The sequence below is a fragment of the Budorcas taxicolor genome, chromosome 8 (assembly GCF_023091745.1).
Source record: "Budorcas taxicolor isolate Tak-1 chromosome 8, Takin1.1, whole genome shotgun sequence".
NCBI lineage: Eukaryota > Metazoa > Chordata > Mammalia > Artiodactyla > Bovidae > Budorcas > Budorcas taxicolor.
Window position 1 is genome coordinate 75,891,059 of NC_068917.1, and position 16,103 is coordinate 75,907,161.

At 39.2% G+C, this 16,103-nt stretch overlaps 1 protein-coding gene across 1 annotated transcript in view; it reads right to left on the minus strand.

Moving 5' to 3' along the window:
• The window catches only part of EBF2 (EBF transcription factor 2), a 216,118-nt gene that overhangs the window by 8,936 nt on the left and 191,079 nt on the right, over positions 1–16,103 (minus strand). The window contains exons 11-14 of the mRNA XM_052644509.1: positions 14,014–14,102; positions 12,021–12,086; positions 11,213–11,390; positions 8,828–9,013 (exon numbers count right to left, since the gene is read on the minus strand). Of these exons, the coding sequence (XP_052500469.1) occupies positions 8,828–9,013; positions 11,213–11,390; positions 12,021–12,086; positions 14,014–14,102 (519 nt within the window). The remainder of the gene's footprint in view (positions 1–8,827; positions 9,014–11,212; positions 11,391–12,020; positions 12,087–14,013; positions 14,103–16,103) is intronic.

A 16,103-nucleotide genomic window follows, 5' to 3' on the forward strand; every position in this document is an offset into this window, starting at 1 on the left:
GAGTTAGAGGCCAAAGGAAAGCTGATACGTGGAAACCCCTGATTCTGACCACTATCCAGTCTCTGCCATACCATGTGATCCATGTGGGTACCAAAATGGTGCCTTGGTTTCTGGGTCTGCAATAGCAGAATCTCCCCTCATACAGCATGAGAGAGGAGGGTTTCTGTAATGTGAATTAGGCACACATACACACATGCATACATATACTTAATTCCCCTTATATTCAGCATATGAGTCATTTCTAGTAACAGATCCTAAAGCATGCTTATTAGCATGTCCACCTCTCAGTGGGAAAGGAGTCATCTCAGATAGACTTTATGTTTACCAAGTGACATAAAACTACTGCAGAGCTGAATAAACACAGAGCTGCAAAGTGCCCATTTAAAATATTTTAAACAAAATTTTTGCAAAATGTCAGATTATATGTAAATTTAATACTTTTATAATAAAAATCCTAAAAGGAATTTTAATATGCATATGTTAGCAAACATAATTTCTATGTTTATTTTAAAAAATGCTGTAAGAGCCAGAAGTTTCATTAAAATTTTTTTAAAGAAGTCTTAATATCTTAACAGACATTAAAACTTATTATAGATCTACACCAATGAAATCAGTGTTATACCAGCATAGAAATAGGCAGACAAATCCTTGGAGAAAATAGAGTCCAGAAATAGACCTGGATATATAGGAGAATTAAAACTTAATAAAGGTGACATTTCAAATTAGTGGGGAAATAAACATATAGGAACAATACACTAGCCATTTGGAGACAAAATTTAGAATGCTTCCTCATGTTAAACACAAAAATAAATCTAAATAGATTAAAGGGTTATTTTTAAAAACAAAATTATACAGGAGCTAGTAGAAAAATGAGGAAGTTATATAATTTAACTCATCCTTTCCACCCCAAAGCCTAAACAGAACATCATAAGATAGATTTGTCATGTAACAAAAAATTTCTATAACACATACAGAAAAGGCAAGTGACAAATTAGGAAAAATATTTTTCATAATTTATTTAGATATATTCAGATCCTCAGTAGCTAATAGGTTTTTATAAACTAATCAGAAAATATCCCAATAGAAAAATAGGCAAAGGACATGAAAAGAAATATCACAGAAGGAAAAATGAAAATAACCAAAAGGCCTTTATAGACCTATAAATGGTCAGACCAATTAGTAATCAGATGCAAATTAAAACAGTAATGAGATGTTATTTTCCACTTGCCAAATTGATAAAGATTAAGAAAAAATTAAGAGGGCAGGGAAACAGATACCATCCTTTTCTAAGGGGAGTGCTAACCTCTCTGGAGGAACTTTGGTAATATGTATCAAAGTATTTGAAAACATCCATGTCTTTTAAGCCAGTAATTTAATTTCCAGAAATTAATTCCAAGGAGGTAATCATAAATGTGCAAAAAAAAAATCCAAGGACATTTTTATAATCATGAAAAACTGGGAAATAAGTGAAATATCTAGCAATATGATAAACTATATTAAATCCATAAAATGGAACACTATGCAAATGTTAAAACTAAGATTAGAGAAGAATATTTAATGGCATGGAAAGATATGCATCCTCAGATGAGTAAAGCAGAATACATAATAATATAGACCCACTTTTACTTTTTAAAAAAACATACAAAGCAAAAGTGTAATAGGATGTGATAGGCATCCTTTTTTTTGGCTGCACCACGTGGCTTGTTGCATCTTAGTTCCATGATCAGGGAATGAACCTGGGCCCTCCTCAGTGAGCGACTGGAGTCCTAACCACTGGACTGCCAGGGAATTCCCACATCCAAATTTTTAATGACATTATCTAGCGGACAGGATTGTGAAAATTCTTGAATTTCTTCCTTTTACTCATCCATATTTTCAAAATTTTCTATAATGAATGTGTATTACTTTTAATGTAGCAGAAAACAGTAAAAGCTGTTACAAGAAACAAATGGGAAAATCTCTTACTTCTTTGGGAAAAAATAATACAATCCTTAGCAATAGACATAATAGCTTTCCTGACATTAACATTTCTCTTCAATCTAAGGCTTAACTGCCTGTAAACAAGGTTACTTGTTAACCTTTCTGCTACAAAAAAAGCAAAGCACCAATAAATTTACAAATTCCTGGGAAAACCTCATTGATTGTAGTTAACTTTGCAATGTAAACATCACTCCTAATATCTGTTTTCCATTCTTAGAACACAGGTCTATATCACTGATAAATTTTATGGAGCCTAGCTTCATATCTGTGACTTTGAGAATTTTCTCATTTTTCTTCTGCTCTCTTTTTCATTGATCTTATGGCAGAAGCCCATTAGCTGTGCATCAGAGCAGATGCTGCAATTTTCAGAATATATCTATCCATGACTGCAAGGCTTACTTTGAAAGTTACCACTGGTTACCTCTGCAAAGAAATAAAGTGTGTCATTTTGTTTTCTTTTTTATCTAGAAATGCTTTTCAAAGCATCTATAATGAGGTTACAATTGTCATTTTGTTCAGTTGCCAAGTCATGTTCAACTTCTTGTCATATGATTTTTCCCCCCTTTCTGAAGAAAAAGACAATAGAAACACACCAAAGTATTAACAAGGTGTTTTTGTTGTTTGTTTTGTTTTAATGGTAGGAGTAATGCTTTCTTTTAAAAGCTATTGTCAGGACTTCCCTGGTGGTCAAGTGGTTAAGAATGCACTAGCCAATGCTTGGGATACAGGTTGGACCCCTGATCCAGGAGCTATGATCCCACATGCCTTGGAGCAGCTAAGCCCCGTGAGCCACCATTACTAAAGCCTGCACTCTAGAGCCCGTGGTCCACAGCAAGAGAAGTCACTGCAATGAGAAGCCTGTGCACCACAGCTGGAGGGTAGCCCCTGCTCATCACAACTAGAGAAAGCCCAGGCAGTAACACAGACCCAATGAGCAAAATAAATGAATAAGTGTTTCTAAATAATAATAAAATAAAAGCTATCATCATCTGTGTTCTAAATGTTCTACACAATCATTTAATACTCTACAATAGAAAAAATGTCTTGATATTTATTTTTGAAAATATGAAAATCCTGAGGCCTGGGGTATAGTCCAAGACTATGTATGTAAGTGAAGCAGGAGTCCCTGCGGAGCTCAAACTGGGTGCTCTGTGATGACCTAGAGGGGTGGGATGGGGTGAGACTTGGGAAGGAGGTTCAGGAGGGAGGGGACATGTATATACTGATGGCCGATTCATGTTGATGTATGGCAGAAACCAACACAATATTGTAAAGCAATTATCCTCCAATTAAAAATAAATAAATTTTAAAAGAAAGAATCCCTGCGGACAGGTTGGATTCTGTCTGTATGGATCCTGTTTCAAACTTGGCACTGCTTGGTAACTATTTAACTTTGGAAGAAGTGGTTCCCTTGGGAGTTACAAGCTTGCTGAGTAGAACATCTTTGGGGACACCAGTATGTACCGTTTTAGGAAAGTTGATCACGCATACTTGAAAATTTCTCTGGACACCTTGCTCTGCAGATAGAGACCAAAGGAAAGGCCAGTGCTTCTGGCCCAGAAATCTCTTGTGAACATGGGGAGTTCAGGAAAAACCACTTTTCTGCTTCTTAGGATTGATTGGCGCACACGGTTCCAGCTGGAACTCACTGGGCACACATCCTTCTTTGCATCGAGCCATTGCATTTGTTGGCATGAAGGGGTCTGTCAGCATTTCATTATAACCCCCTATTGTCAGGGGTTTAGAATTCAGCCATAAAAACTTGCACTGAGCTGGAACTTGGCACACACCACTACCGCCAGGAAGTGAAGTTCATATGTGAAATTGAAAAAACATCTGTTTGGCCATTTTTGAAGTGGTGTGAGAGCAAAAGCAGTGAAGATGCAGGGTTTTGATACACTGCATTGGCCGCAAAAGCAAGTCAACTTGACCAAGAGGCTTGACTTTATTTCTTTCTTAACGTCTCTGGCAAGTGATTCCTCCATGGCATGCCCTGGCCACATCAGACTAGTTTAAAAAATAAAAGGAAAAATCACAGAAGGGTGTTTTCAGACACAAGGAACTGAACTGATGAAATGGTATCTCTTGAGCCTTTTATTTTCTTTTTTGTATTTCCCAGAGAATTTGAGACTTAGGTGGGTAGAAATACAGGTCTTGTGCTATTGTAATGGACTCCATGGGGTATTCGGTTTTTTCACAGAATGGAATTTTATTGTAATAGAATGCATTGTTTGGAATCCCATTCCAAGTCTGCAATTCCTTCAGACCTTCCCTCAAAAAAGGAAGGTGAAAGGGGTCTCACAGACCCAGTAGGAAATAAAAGAGGACCTTATCTAATGTGTTTCCCTCCCTCTGGGCAGGGAGCCTTCCTCTTTCTATTTGTAGATGCTTTCTTGTTTTAATGGGTGATTTGAAGACTTGGGGTGTTACTATTTTCTTGTAGCAGTGGGATTGAGTGATCAAGAAAGGACAGTGGACAAAGTTGTCACTGGCTGGGATGGGAAGGGTCCCTTCCTATTGAATGAATTATCTAGTAAGAAACATCATACCATCAACATCTGGTGAGCAATTTTATTCATCCATTCACTCTCTCTCTCTTTCTGTCCATCCACACCCCACCCACCCCTTCCTGTCTTACTTTCCTCTTTCTCCCTCCCTCATCACCACACTTAACTCTACATTGTTAATATTAACCTGTTGTGTTTTTTTTTTTTTGGCCATGCCATGTGCATGTGGGATCTTAGTTCCCTGACCAGGGATTGAACCCATGATCCCTGCATTGGGAGCACACAGTCTTAACCACTAGACCACCAGGAAAGTCCCTATATTAACTATTTTTGATCTACAAAAATGACAGTTTCACATAGTTCAACCTAACCTACACATTTTATTCATAAATGTATAACCATAATGAAATTGCACATTTTGGGACATCAAAAAGAGATAGTTTCCTATGGCTCAGCCCAATAGTATGCTATAAATACCTGAAATATCTTTAATATGATTGAATAATTTAAAAACATGATATCCGGGAACTGATGACACATGTTCTAGCCCCATTTTTTACTGTTTGTTGGCCATGAGCCCTTGAGTAAGTCAGTTAATAACCCTTCATGTCTTGGGAAAATGATGATGACACTAGTAAAATAAATTATATTAATGAATATAATTATATAAATATGTTAATTATATACACATAATGAATTATTATATCCATGTGTACATCCTCAGCCACTTCAGCTGTGTCTGACTCTTTGCAACCCTATGGACTGTAGCCCACTAGGCTCCACTGTCCATGGGATTCTCCAGGTAAGAGTACTTGAGTGGGTTGCCATGTCCTCTGCCAGGGGATCTTCCCAACCCAGGGATCAAACCCATGTCTCTTGCATCTCCTGCATTGCAGGTGGATTCTTTACCACTAGCACCACTTGGGAAGCCCCTTTCATAAGGTTCTTGTGAAGATCTGACTGGACTCGTGTGTGAGCATGCTTGTTGGACTGTAAGGTTGAATGTAACCGTAAATTACTTGTACTGTTGTGACCGTTATCATGGCACGTTATTTACACAGTGGTTCTTCTGCCCTTGCATCCCTTGTAGGGTCTATTAAGATGTGGTCCCTTCTGCACATGGGGTCCGCTCTCCACATGGATGCATGGGAGAATCTCTCCAAGGTCTCAGCCACTGAAAAATCAAGTTTCTCCTGAGCTTTGACTACTACTATTACTACTAATGTGTGGATGTAGAATTTTATAACAAATGGTGTTTCTCTCTTTGCCTTACTATCTTGTAAGCCAGGGGTCCCTAATCCCCAGGACCAGTACTGGTCTATGGCCTGTTAGGAACTGGGCTATGGCCTGTTAGGAACTGGGTTGCACAGCAGGAGATGAGCAACAGCAAGGGAGCAAAGCTTCTCTGTATTTACAACCGCTCCCCATCGCTTGCCTTACCGCCTGAGCTCTGCCTCCTGTCAGTTCAGTGGCAGCATTAGACTCTCACAGGAGTGTGACCCTAACCCTAAAATCAAAATGGAATATCCTGAGATGGCTGCAAGATAGAAATAAAGTGCAAAGTAAGTATAATGTGCTTGGATAATCCCAAAACCATTCCCTGCCCCCCTAGTCCATGGAAAAATTGTCTTCCACGAAACTGGTCCCTCGTGCCAAAAAGGGTGGGGACCACTGTTGTAAGCCTCTGAACCAAGTTAATGACTCCCTTGAACAGACCCAAAGGCATCCACACTAACACTTGGATTCATCTAATTTTCCTATCCATGTTTTTTTCTTATAGTTTCCATTTTATACTTTCATACTGCTCTTATGACTATTAATATTCCCCCCATACATTTTTGGAACAAGAGGAGGTAAAAACAAGTAAGGAAATAAATGAAGCAAACAACCATTTGTTTTCCTCAGTCCCTCTGATCTAATTGACCTGGACCATCTGACAGGTCACCACGCAGAACACATGTCTTTGTGAAATGGCCCTTTCCACTCCATGTCCTCTGCCTGCATTTCTGTCTGTGGAAAACTTTAGTCAAAGAATAAGTTTAATCAGAGAAATGTGGAAACAAAGGAAAATAGAGGACACTAAATAATAATAATGTAGTCATTGAGCAGAGTCAAGGACTTTCAGTTCTTTCTCAAGGGCCGTAGATAATCTGAGTCCTACCCTGTGAGCTGTCTTATAGACACTGAAACACCAGGTGGAAAAGTCACTACATGATGATCAGACTGTACCCAGACATGAGCTGCCACAATTCTGAGAACTGGCCACAGAGAAATGGGAACAAATGGACCCTAGAACTAAAGATTTACTGTACCTGAAACAGTCAAGATGATGCTGGTCAGACTACCAATGACCAATCTGAAGCTGACTTGTCAGAGCTGACTACTGTTTCTAGGTTTAGTTCTGTCCCCACCCTGCCCACCTTCTGTCTATAAAAGCTCTTGACCCAGTGCTTGTCAGTGGGAGGAGGGGTAGTGGAGTCAGCCTTTGGACAGACGTGTGCCACCCTCCCCCAACCCCACCTGGTTGCTGGCATCTGAAATAAAGCAAATTTTCCTTTCCACCAATTTGGCCTGTCTATCGGCTTCTGAGCGGCGAGTAGCCAGACCCCCCCACCCCACCACAGTCTTTCAGTAACATCTGCAATAACAAGAGTTTCGTTGTCCTGGAAGAACCAACCTCTGCTACCTCTGTGACTTGTTACTGTACCTTCACCACACAGAGCAGAGTGCTGAGTGTAATGAATCAAACAGATAATCCAGAAATACCTCCTGGGTGAGTGTCCCCAGGGAACCAGAGGCCCAAAAACTGAGAGCGGCGGCCTCCAGACCTGAGCACGTGATGTCCTGAGCTGCACTAGAATTCTCAGCAGAGAGAGCTGCACAGAGGGCTCTCAGCAGACCCTTGCAATCAGGTGTGGCATTTTACGGACACGTCACTCAATCTTCAGACTCTACAGGACGGCTTATACTTTGCCCTGAAGTGGTCCCTTTCTGGGGTATGAAAAGCATCTTCTCTCAGCCTCCTGGGACCATTCTACAAGGTCCCAGCTTGGCCCCCAGGGCCATGCAAATGAGTTTTCATAACTTCCTAGAACATCTTAGGCTTCCCAGGTGGCACTAGTGGTAAAGAACCTGTCTGCAAATGCAGGAGATGTAAAAACCACAAGTTCAATCCCTGGGTCAGGAAGATCCCCTAGGCGGAGAGCATGGCAACCTACTCCAGTATTCTTGCCTGGAGAATCCCACAGACAGAGAAGCCTGGTGGGCTCCAGTCCATGGGGTCACCAAGAGTTGCACACGACTGAAGCAACTTAGCATGCACACGGAACATCTAGCTTGCAGTTAACCCACAGATTAAGATTAAGAACTTCTGCCCCCATATATTACACAGTCACCAGCAGTCAAGTTCCATCTGTCTGGAGGTACATAAGGGAGGTAAGAGCCATGTAGCAAAGTGAGAAGGGAGATGATGTGTTACACAGAAAAACTGAAGCTATCTGCTCTGTCCAGATTCTTGCCCTGCTGTATCCTAGCTGTGTGATCTTGGGTAAGTCAGTTAACTGCTGGGTACCTAAACTTCCTTGCAGATGACAAGAAGGTAATACTGACCTCAGAGAGTTCTTGTCGAGATTAAATAAAACACTATATCTGAAAGTACCTAATGAAGAGTATACAGAAGGACTTCCCTGGTGGTCCAGTGGCTAAGACTCCACGGCCCCAGAGGAGGGGGCCCAGGTTCAATGAGCCCTGGTCAGGGAACTGAAGATCCTGTGTGCCACAACTAAGACCTGGCACAGCCAAATAAATTTTTTAAAAGTATATGGCATGTTAACTGAAATGGAGTCTTAATTCCTCGTTCCCATCCACACAAATCACATCTACTGCTTCTCTGTAAAAAGGGAATAAATAGTTTCACTCCTTTTCTTTCTCTTGAAAGGCTTTGAGTAAGTGGTGCTAGTGGTAAAGAACCCTCTGCCAATTCAGGAGACGCAGGTTTGATCCTTGGGTTGGGAAGCTCCTCTGGAAGAGAGCATGGCAACCCACCCTAGTATTCTTGCCTAGAGAATCCCATGGACAGAAGAGCCTGGTTGGCTACAGTCCATGGGATCACAAAGACTCAGATATGACTGAAGTGACTTAGCGACATAGCACAGCACAAACCAATAAGCCCAAGTCCACTAAAGAAGAGGTACAAATGGTAGGAAGGATGTTTCATCAGGAAATGGGACCACACCTCCGTGAGTCTGAAATGTAGATATGCTACTCTCTCTCAAAAGGCCAGACAGTAAAACCCAGGGACGGAGAGGCAGGGAGAGAGGCCTGAGGAACAAGGCACTTACTTCCATAAGGGGAGCCGGTGGGGGAGCCGTTGAGAAATCCCGGTGACCCTGGAACACCCAGGTTGGCCATGGGGACGTTGCTGTAGCCATTCATGCTGTTACTGGAGGTGCTGTAGTTAGACTGCTGGGGGGTGGAGCTGGAAGAATAGCCCCGTGGAGAGATGCTGCTCGTGTTGCGGATGTATCCTGGACAACAAAGAGAAGCCCAGATAAATGAGCCTGTATGCACAGGTGCACTCACACACACAGCAGAGACCAAATATGGTGGCGTAGGTGCACAAAGCTCCCAGTCTATAGAATTCCACCAGGCTGACTGTGGGCTGTAGGGGAAAGTCTTCAGTTTGTCTTCAGACTTTTCATACCTTCCTATCTCTTCCCCATTCTGTACAAAACCTTCCTCCTCTCTCCCATTTGCAGTCAACATCTCCAACTCACACTGAGGAGTGGTTGACTAAGGGGCAGTGTGCAGTGACATCTCCCAAATCATATCTCATGTCACACTAAAGCCCTCTGAGATACTGATGGGTGTCACTGAGAAAAGCATTCTCTGGTCAAATGAAGCTTGGAAGATGGTGCATACTGTGGCCATTCATTGAAGATTCATACATGACGCTGAAGCTCCAATAATTTGGCCACCTGATGCGAAGAGCTGACTCATTGGAAAAGGCTCTGATGCTTGGAAAGATTGAAGGCAAAAGGAGATAGAGGCAGGAGAGATGAGATGGTTTAGATAGCATCACCGACTCAATGGACATGAATTTGAGCAAACTCCAGGAGACAGTGAAGAATAGAGGAGCCTGTTGTGCTGCAGTCCATGGGGTTACAAAGAGTTGGCTATGACTTAGCAACTGAGCAACAACAGAGAATAAATAAACTGGTTTAACTTTGCTAACCTAGTGTTTCCCAAATTTCACAGACCAGAGCATCTTTTCTGGGTGTGGTAAGGAAAAGGCATTCTAGTAACATCGCAAGGGCCACTAGCATTCTACTGATCACAGCTATAGAAGTTTGAAGTTGTTACCATGCCCTGTTGGGTGAGGTGGGGAGTGCTTTCAAAATGCATTGACAAGTTCATCTAAATGGGCTGTCTTTTGACCAAAGACTTGGAAGCATCAGCAATGGAATGCAAGGGAGAGCCAGTCCATAAGTGGAATTGCTTCTCCCCATATTTCTGAAACCCTAGCAGAGACATCACCTAATCTAGCCTGAACTAACTTACGTTGGATAACTGTCTCTAGGGTACTAAAGAAATGACACAAATTTGGGGGGACAAAAGGTAATAACGTCCCACCCACATTTCTGTAAGAAGAACTTGCCCTAGGCATGAGAGTGAGGAATTCCCTTGTAATGGATGAATAAAATTAGAAATAAAATGATCCCAAGGTTAGGGATATCAGTAGAAACATTTACTCTTTTTAAAAAAAAATGACTTATGATAAGTGTAGCACCTTAATGAAATCAATCTCAGTGACAAAAATCTTTACACAATATGTTTTACATATGAAAGCACAGTTAGCTGTGTTGCTGTCTATACATATTTGTATGTATGTGTGTGTGCGTTCAGCCACTAAGTTGTGTCCGACTCTTTGCGACCCCGTGGACTGAAGCTTCCAGGCTCTTTTGTCCATGGAATTTCCCAGGCAAAAATACTGGAGTGGGTTGCTATTTCCTCCTCCAGGAGATCTTTCCCAACACAGGGGTCGAACCTGCATCTCCTACATCTCCTACATTGGCAGGCGGATTCTTTACCACTGAGCCACCAGAGTTTCCCATATATTTGCATACATTTGTATATATTCATATATGAGATAATATACAAACAGAGGTTACCAAACAAATATAAGCCATCCACCCTTGGTACTAGCAATTTGGGTGCAGGTAACAAAAATGGCAATAACTCTGCTTTCCGTTATCAATAGCAGAAGTGTACATTTTATTCAAATAATACCTGTACATCTGGCTGCAGTAAGCCTAAACTCTTCTAAATTCATAATGCTTCATCATATACTTAAATATTTCCATTGAAGGATTCTAACAATACATCTAATGTTGAGATAATCCAATGACTGCATTGCTTATCTGGGCACCTTTTTTTTTTTTTTTGAGTTGTGAGACAAGTAAAGTGTTTATTAGGAGGAAAACAAGTATGGATAGACACACAGGCGGGCTCAGAGAGAGAGTTGCACCCTCTCTGGTACTTTGAATCACTTTGATGGAGCATTTTTCCTGGGTTTCCTTCAGGCAATCATTTTGATTTGCCTGGTTGTGAGTAGGACACACTCTTTTCATGACATAAGAATCAAACGTTCACTTCTTCCAGCTCCAGCAGAGGCAATTTTTTAAATGCATAAGATGTTTGTATTTTGAGTCTGAGAAAGGCAGTACCTTGATTGTTTCCCTGTGTTGACTCTGAGATGCTGACCCCGAGCTGGCTGCCATATGAATTGATGCCCATCATGCCACTGTGAGCTGGGGAGCTGGAGAGAGCTGGGATCTGGCTGGGATTCCTGGGGACACTGTAGAGGGCTTCAGCGATGTCCGCAGCTCGCTTCAGAATGATGTCCTACAAAATGGCAGGTGGAGGTGAGTGTTTGTATTGAGCAGTAGGAGTCAAACTATACTCAATATTTTGTAATAACCTGGAAGGAAAAATAATCTGTAAAAAGATATATATATGTGTGTGTATAACTGAATCACTTTTCTGTACACCTAAAACTAACACAACATTGCAAATCAACTGTGCTGGTAGCTGTGTGTTCAGTTGTGTCCAGCTCTTTCTGACCCCATGGACTATAGCCCCCCAGGCTCCTCTGTCAAAGGATTTCCCAGGCAAGAATACTGGAGTGGGTTGCCATACTCTCCTCCAGGGGATCTTCACCCCCGAGGGATTGAACCCATGTCTCCTGCATTGGCAGGTGGATTCTTTACCATTTGGGCTATCAAGTGAGGAATTGGGCTTAATCAACTATGTAAACTGTGTGAAAAAAGTGAGTTACTCAGTTGGGTCCGACTCTTTACAACTCTTTGTAACCTGCCAAGCTCTTCTGTCCATGGAATTCTCTAGGCAAGAATACTGGAGTGGGTAGCCCTTCCCTTTTCCAGGGGATCTTCCCATCCCAGGGATCAGTATACTTCAATTAGAAAAAAAAGAAAAGAATCAATCTCAAGAGAGTATAGGATGTGAACTTCTAACCTGGTTATTGTGTGGTGTTCCATAGAGTGCCTCCACCAGATCTGCAGCTCTTTTCAATAGCATTTCCTGGAAAAAGAAAAGAAAGCTGGGTATCAGCAAAGGTAAAACCTCAACTGGCCAACACAAAGGAAAATTACCTATAAAAATCAAAAGTCCAGGCATCCCCCTAAAAAGTAAGTAACTAGCCATGATGTCTTCTATTCTTTTTGACAGGTAGAAAATAAATAATTACACATATAAACTCCTCTCTATATACATGTATATGCATGAAATTCATCTCACTGAAAAGGCTCCATAAAGAGCTGGCTACCAAGGCAAAAAGCAACCAGATTAAGGGTGGAGTCGGTTAACATTAGTAATGTCATGGGAGTTCCATTAAAAACTACTTTCAGACTATTCCATTAAAAAAAAACCTGGTACTCTAATTAACCAAATATTCTCAAATTGATTGATTGGCCTGAGTTGAACCGCTTGCCAAGGAGTTGTCCAGAGTCCTGAAATGATCTTGGCAATGCCTTCTGCAAAATTTTACTCTAATAAAGATGAATTCTTTCAATAATATTCCCCCCTGTTTACTTTAACCAGAGAGAATTAGTAATCAGTAATCCCTTTCCTCTCATTGTGTCTTTTCTACCTCCTGTTTTTAACAGCCTTTTAAATTGCTATTAACCTACTTTCCAGATATCATCTAATTTAATGGAGGGGCTGGGGATTTTTCTGAGAGGAAAATAAAGGTGCAATGGAGCAGCAATTGCAGTACTTGAATTTCACTCACTACAGAAAAGAGAAGATGGAATTTTGTAATGTTTGTGCTTAAAGGGCAAATGTAAATGCTGAAACTTCATAATTTCTCATTAATCAATACCTAATAAACTGATTGATTTTTAAATAAAGTGAAAATAATGGGCCAGATTTACAATAGAATTTTTGTGAGCAAGTTCATTTAAAAGGGATACATTTCATAGAAATGTATTAATATATGGGTGTTTTTCACTTCCATGAATATCTGTGTATGTACTGGGCCCTCAGTGATTACTTGATTGTGGGTTAACATGTCCCTGTAATTATGGGTTAATAAAATTAGATTTAAATAAAAATGAACGGGAACTTACACTTTCAGACAATTATTCAATTATTTATTTTTCATGAAGTTGGCAGTGTTTTACAAGTTGAATACTCACAGGTCCAAATTTTCAGATTTTGTATTTGCTCAGAGATTCATCATAACATATTTCATAGTTAGTAGGTATTTTATGAGCATCTTGTACCTCAAGCTCAGCCCAATTTCAAGGCCTAATTTAATTTTTATTATATTTTATTTAACCCAGTACATGCAAAATATTATCATTTCAACATGTAATTAATGAGACAGATTGTATTCTTTTTTTTTCATACTAAGTCTTTTCAATCTGGTGTGTGTTTTATAGGACATCTCAATTTGGACTAGCCTCATCTTACAGGCCCAACAGCCCAGCAAGCTGGGAGTTACTGTATTGGATGTTGAACGTGTAGTTTCTCTTGTAAAAAACAGTATATAGTAATATTATAATATTTATAGAGCTATACACGTCCAGAAATTACATACTCCTTTATTTACTGATTCCCCCCAGCTTTTTTTGAGATATTATTGACATACAACATGTGTAAGTTGATGCTATAAAGCATGATGATTTGAGCCACATGTATATTGTGAAATGATTACTACAATACTGTTAGTTACCACCTCCATCCCCTTCACAGTAATTACCTTTTTTGTTTTCATTTTGTGGTGATAATTGTTAAGACCTATTCAAGTATACAATATAGGACTATTAGCTATAGTTACCATGCTGTACATTAGATCCCCAGAAATCACTCATTTAGAATTAGAAGTTTGTATGTCGGACAAGGGATGCCTAATTTAATTTTAAAGAGACCTAAGTCTCTAGGTTTATCTAAGTTTACTGAAATTTTACAAGAAGGTTTTCACATGTCATTTTCCAAAGTGTATTACCTTAGCTAATCTCTCAGGATCTCCAGGATGTCTTGGGATGACCTTCTGCAGTCTCTGAAAGCCATAGTCTATGGTGGGTTCATTTAATGCTGAAAAACAAAAGTCCTCTTCTTGAGGATGTAAACTGGCTATAGAGCAAGGTATCTGGTTAAGTCTACTATGGATAATACAAAGGTTCTGATATTATCTTTCTAAGAATTGACACAGTGGTTTCAATCAGTTAAGGATTTTTGCTATTGACACTGGTTAATTCACATTTATAAGTTTAGAATTAATAGTAATTTAGTCATTAGAATGATGTCTCCAAATGTCAAGATTATTATAATTACTTTATCATTTCTGCCTTCAGTGCACACACTTATCATTCTTTGCTCACTCTCAACTACTCAGAAACATTACACAATCAATCATATCCCATCCCAGTTTCTTATGAAGACAACAGTGTTAACACCTTTCCATGACTTTCCTTTCTTCCCTCCTTGCCTTTTCCCCAATGTCTTCATCATCTAGTAATTCTTCTCCTAAATATCACTTTTTCTTAATTATGCTCTTAAATATTTATATTTATACACATATAAATCTTCTGTGAGTTTACAAAACTCTGTTCTTATGCGTAATATAATTCCAGAATTTTCAATTATGTTTTGTTACACGTACATTCACTTCATGTCAGGGCCCATGAGATACTGCAAGTTCCGTAAGAGCAGAACTCACACTTACTTTGCTCCTGTGTTCTCATTGTTAGAGACAGTGCCTGGCACATAGTTGGCACTTCCTGTCAGCAATTGTGAAATGAGTGAGAGAGTGAATGAATGAAGGAAGGACTTATTTCAGCACTTCTACTATGCTGAGGAGTTTTGGGGGACTGATTCCTTTATCCTTTGTCTTTCTTCCTCTCTTTCTTTACTTTTTAAAAGTTTGGTTGCTTAAATTTTATGGTTTTAACATTAATACATGATCAAAGTAAAGGAAAAAGATACAAAGGATAAAATAATAATCACCTGCACTCCCATTAGGCAGCAGTAAACACAGGAGGGTGTATTTTCTTTTTAATCTTCCTTTTTGCATATATGGTTTATGAATATTTGTTGCTATCACTTGAATTCTCAAAGCAATACCTTTTATTTAAAGAAATTATTAAAATTTTTAAATATAGAAGGAAAAATAAAATCATCCATAATCTCATCATTTTAGAGATGATCTGGGTTAACACTTTTGTATATATCCTCCAAGATTTAAACACACACACAAACTAAAAATTATTCAGAGACATACTATTCACACTGTTACATAACCTACTTTTTATTCATTTAACAATATATCAAACTTTTCCCCAGGTTATTAAATATTCTTTTATAACATTATTTAAAATTCCTGCATATTTTTTCCATGACATGGTCTGTAATTTATTTAAATGGCTTCCTAATGTTTGGTATTTAACAGGGTCCTAATTTCTCACTATTATAAAAATCAGAGCAATAATTATCCTTTGTACATAACTTTGATTATTTCAATTGGAAAATTCCAAGAACTAGAATTACTAGACCAAAAATTATGATTCATATTTAAGGACTTTTACACATACTGTCAAATCACTCCTTAGAAGAATATATAAATTTATACTCCATCCAGCAGGGCATGTGGTCATTTAAACTTATTTCTTTATTCATCAGTGAGGTTGAAGAGGTTTTTCTTATACTTGCTGAACATTTTGATTTCTTCTTTTATGAGCTGCTTATTAATACTTTCTGCACTCTTTTGAGAAATAGGCCTTTTTTAACTTGTAAAAACACTTTACATATTAATATTTTTAACATTCTATCACCATGTTGCAATAACATATCCAAAATTTGTTCTTAGGTATTATAGGTAGAAAGGCCATCCCAGCTCCAAGAGCTGGCAAATACACACACACATGGGTCAGGGGGTGTTTGCATATACATAGCTATATGAAATCTTTAGGTCTACCAGTAAAATGTGTACTGCTCACTATTTAGGTAGTAAGTGTTTTTTGCTATGTATTTCATCGTCTGTCGATTTTATTGTGAATATGATTACTCCCTCATCACATTTTCTATGAGTTTTGCTAG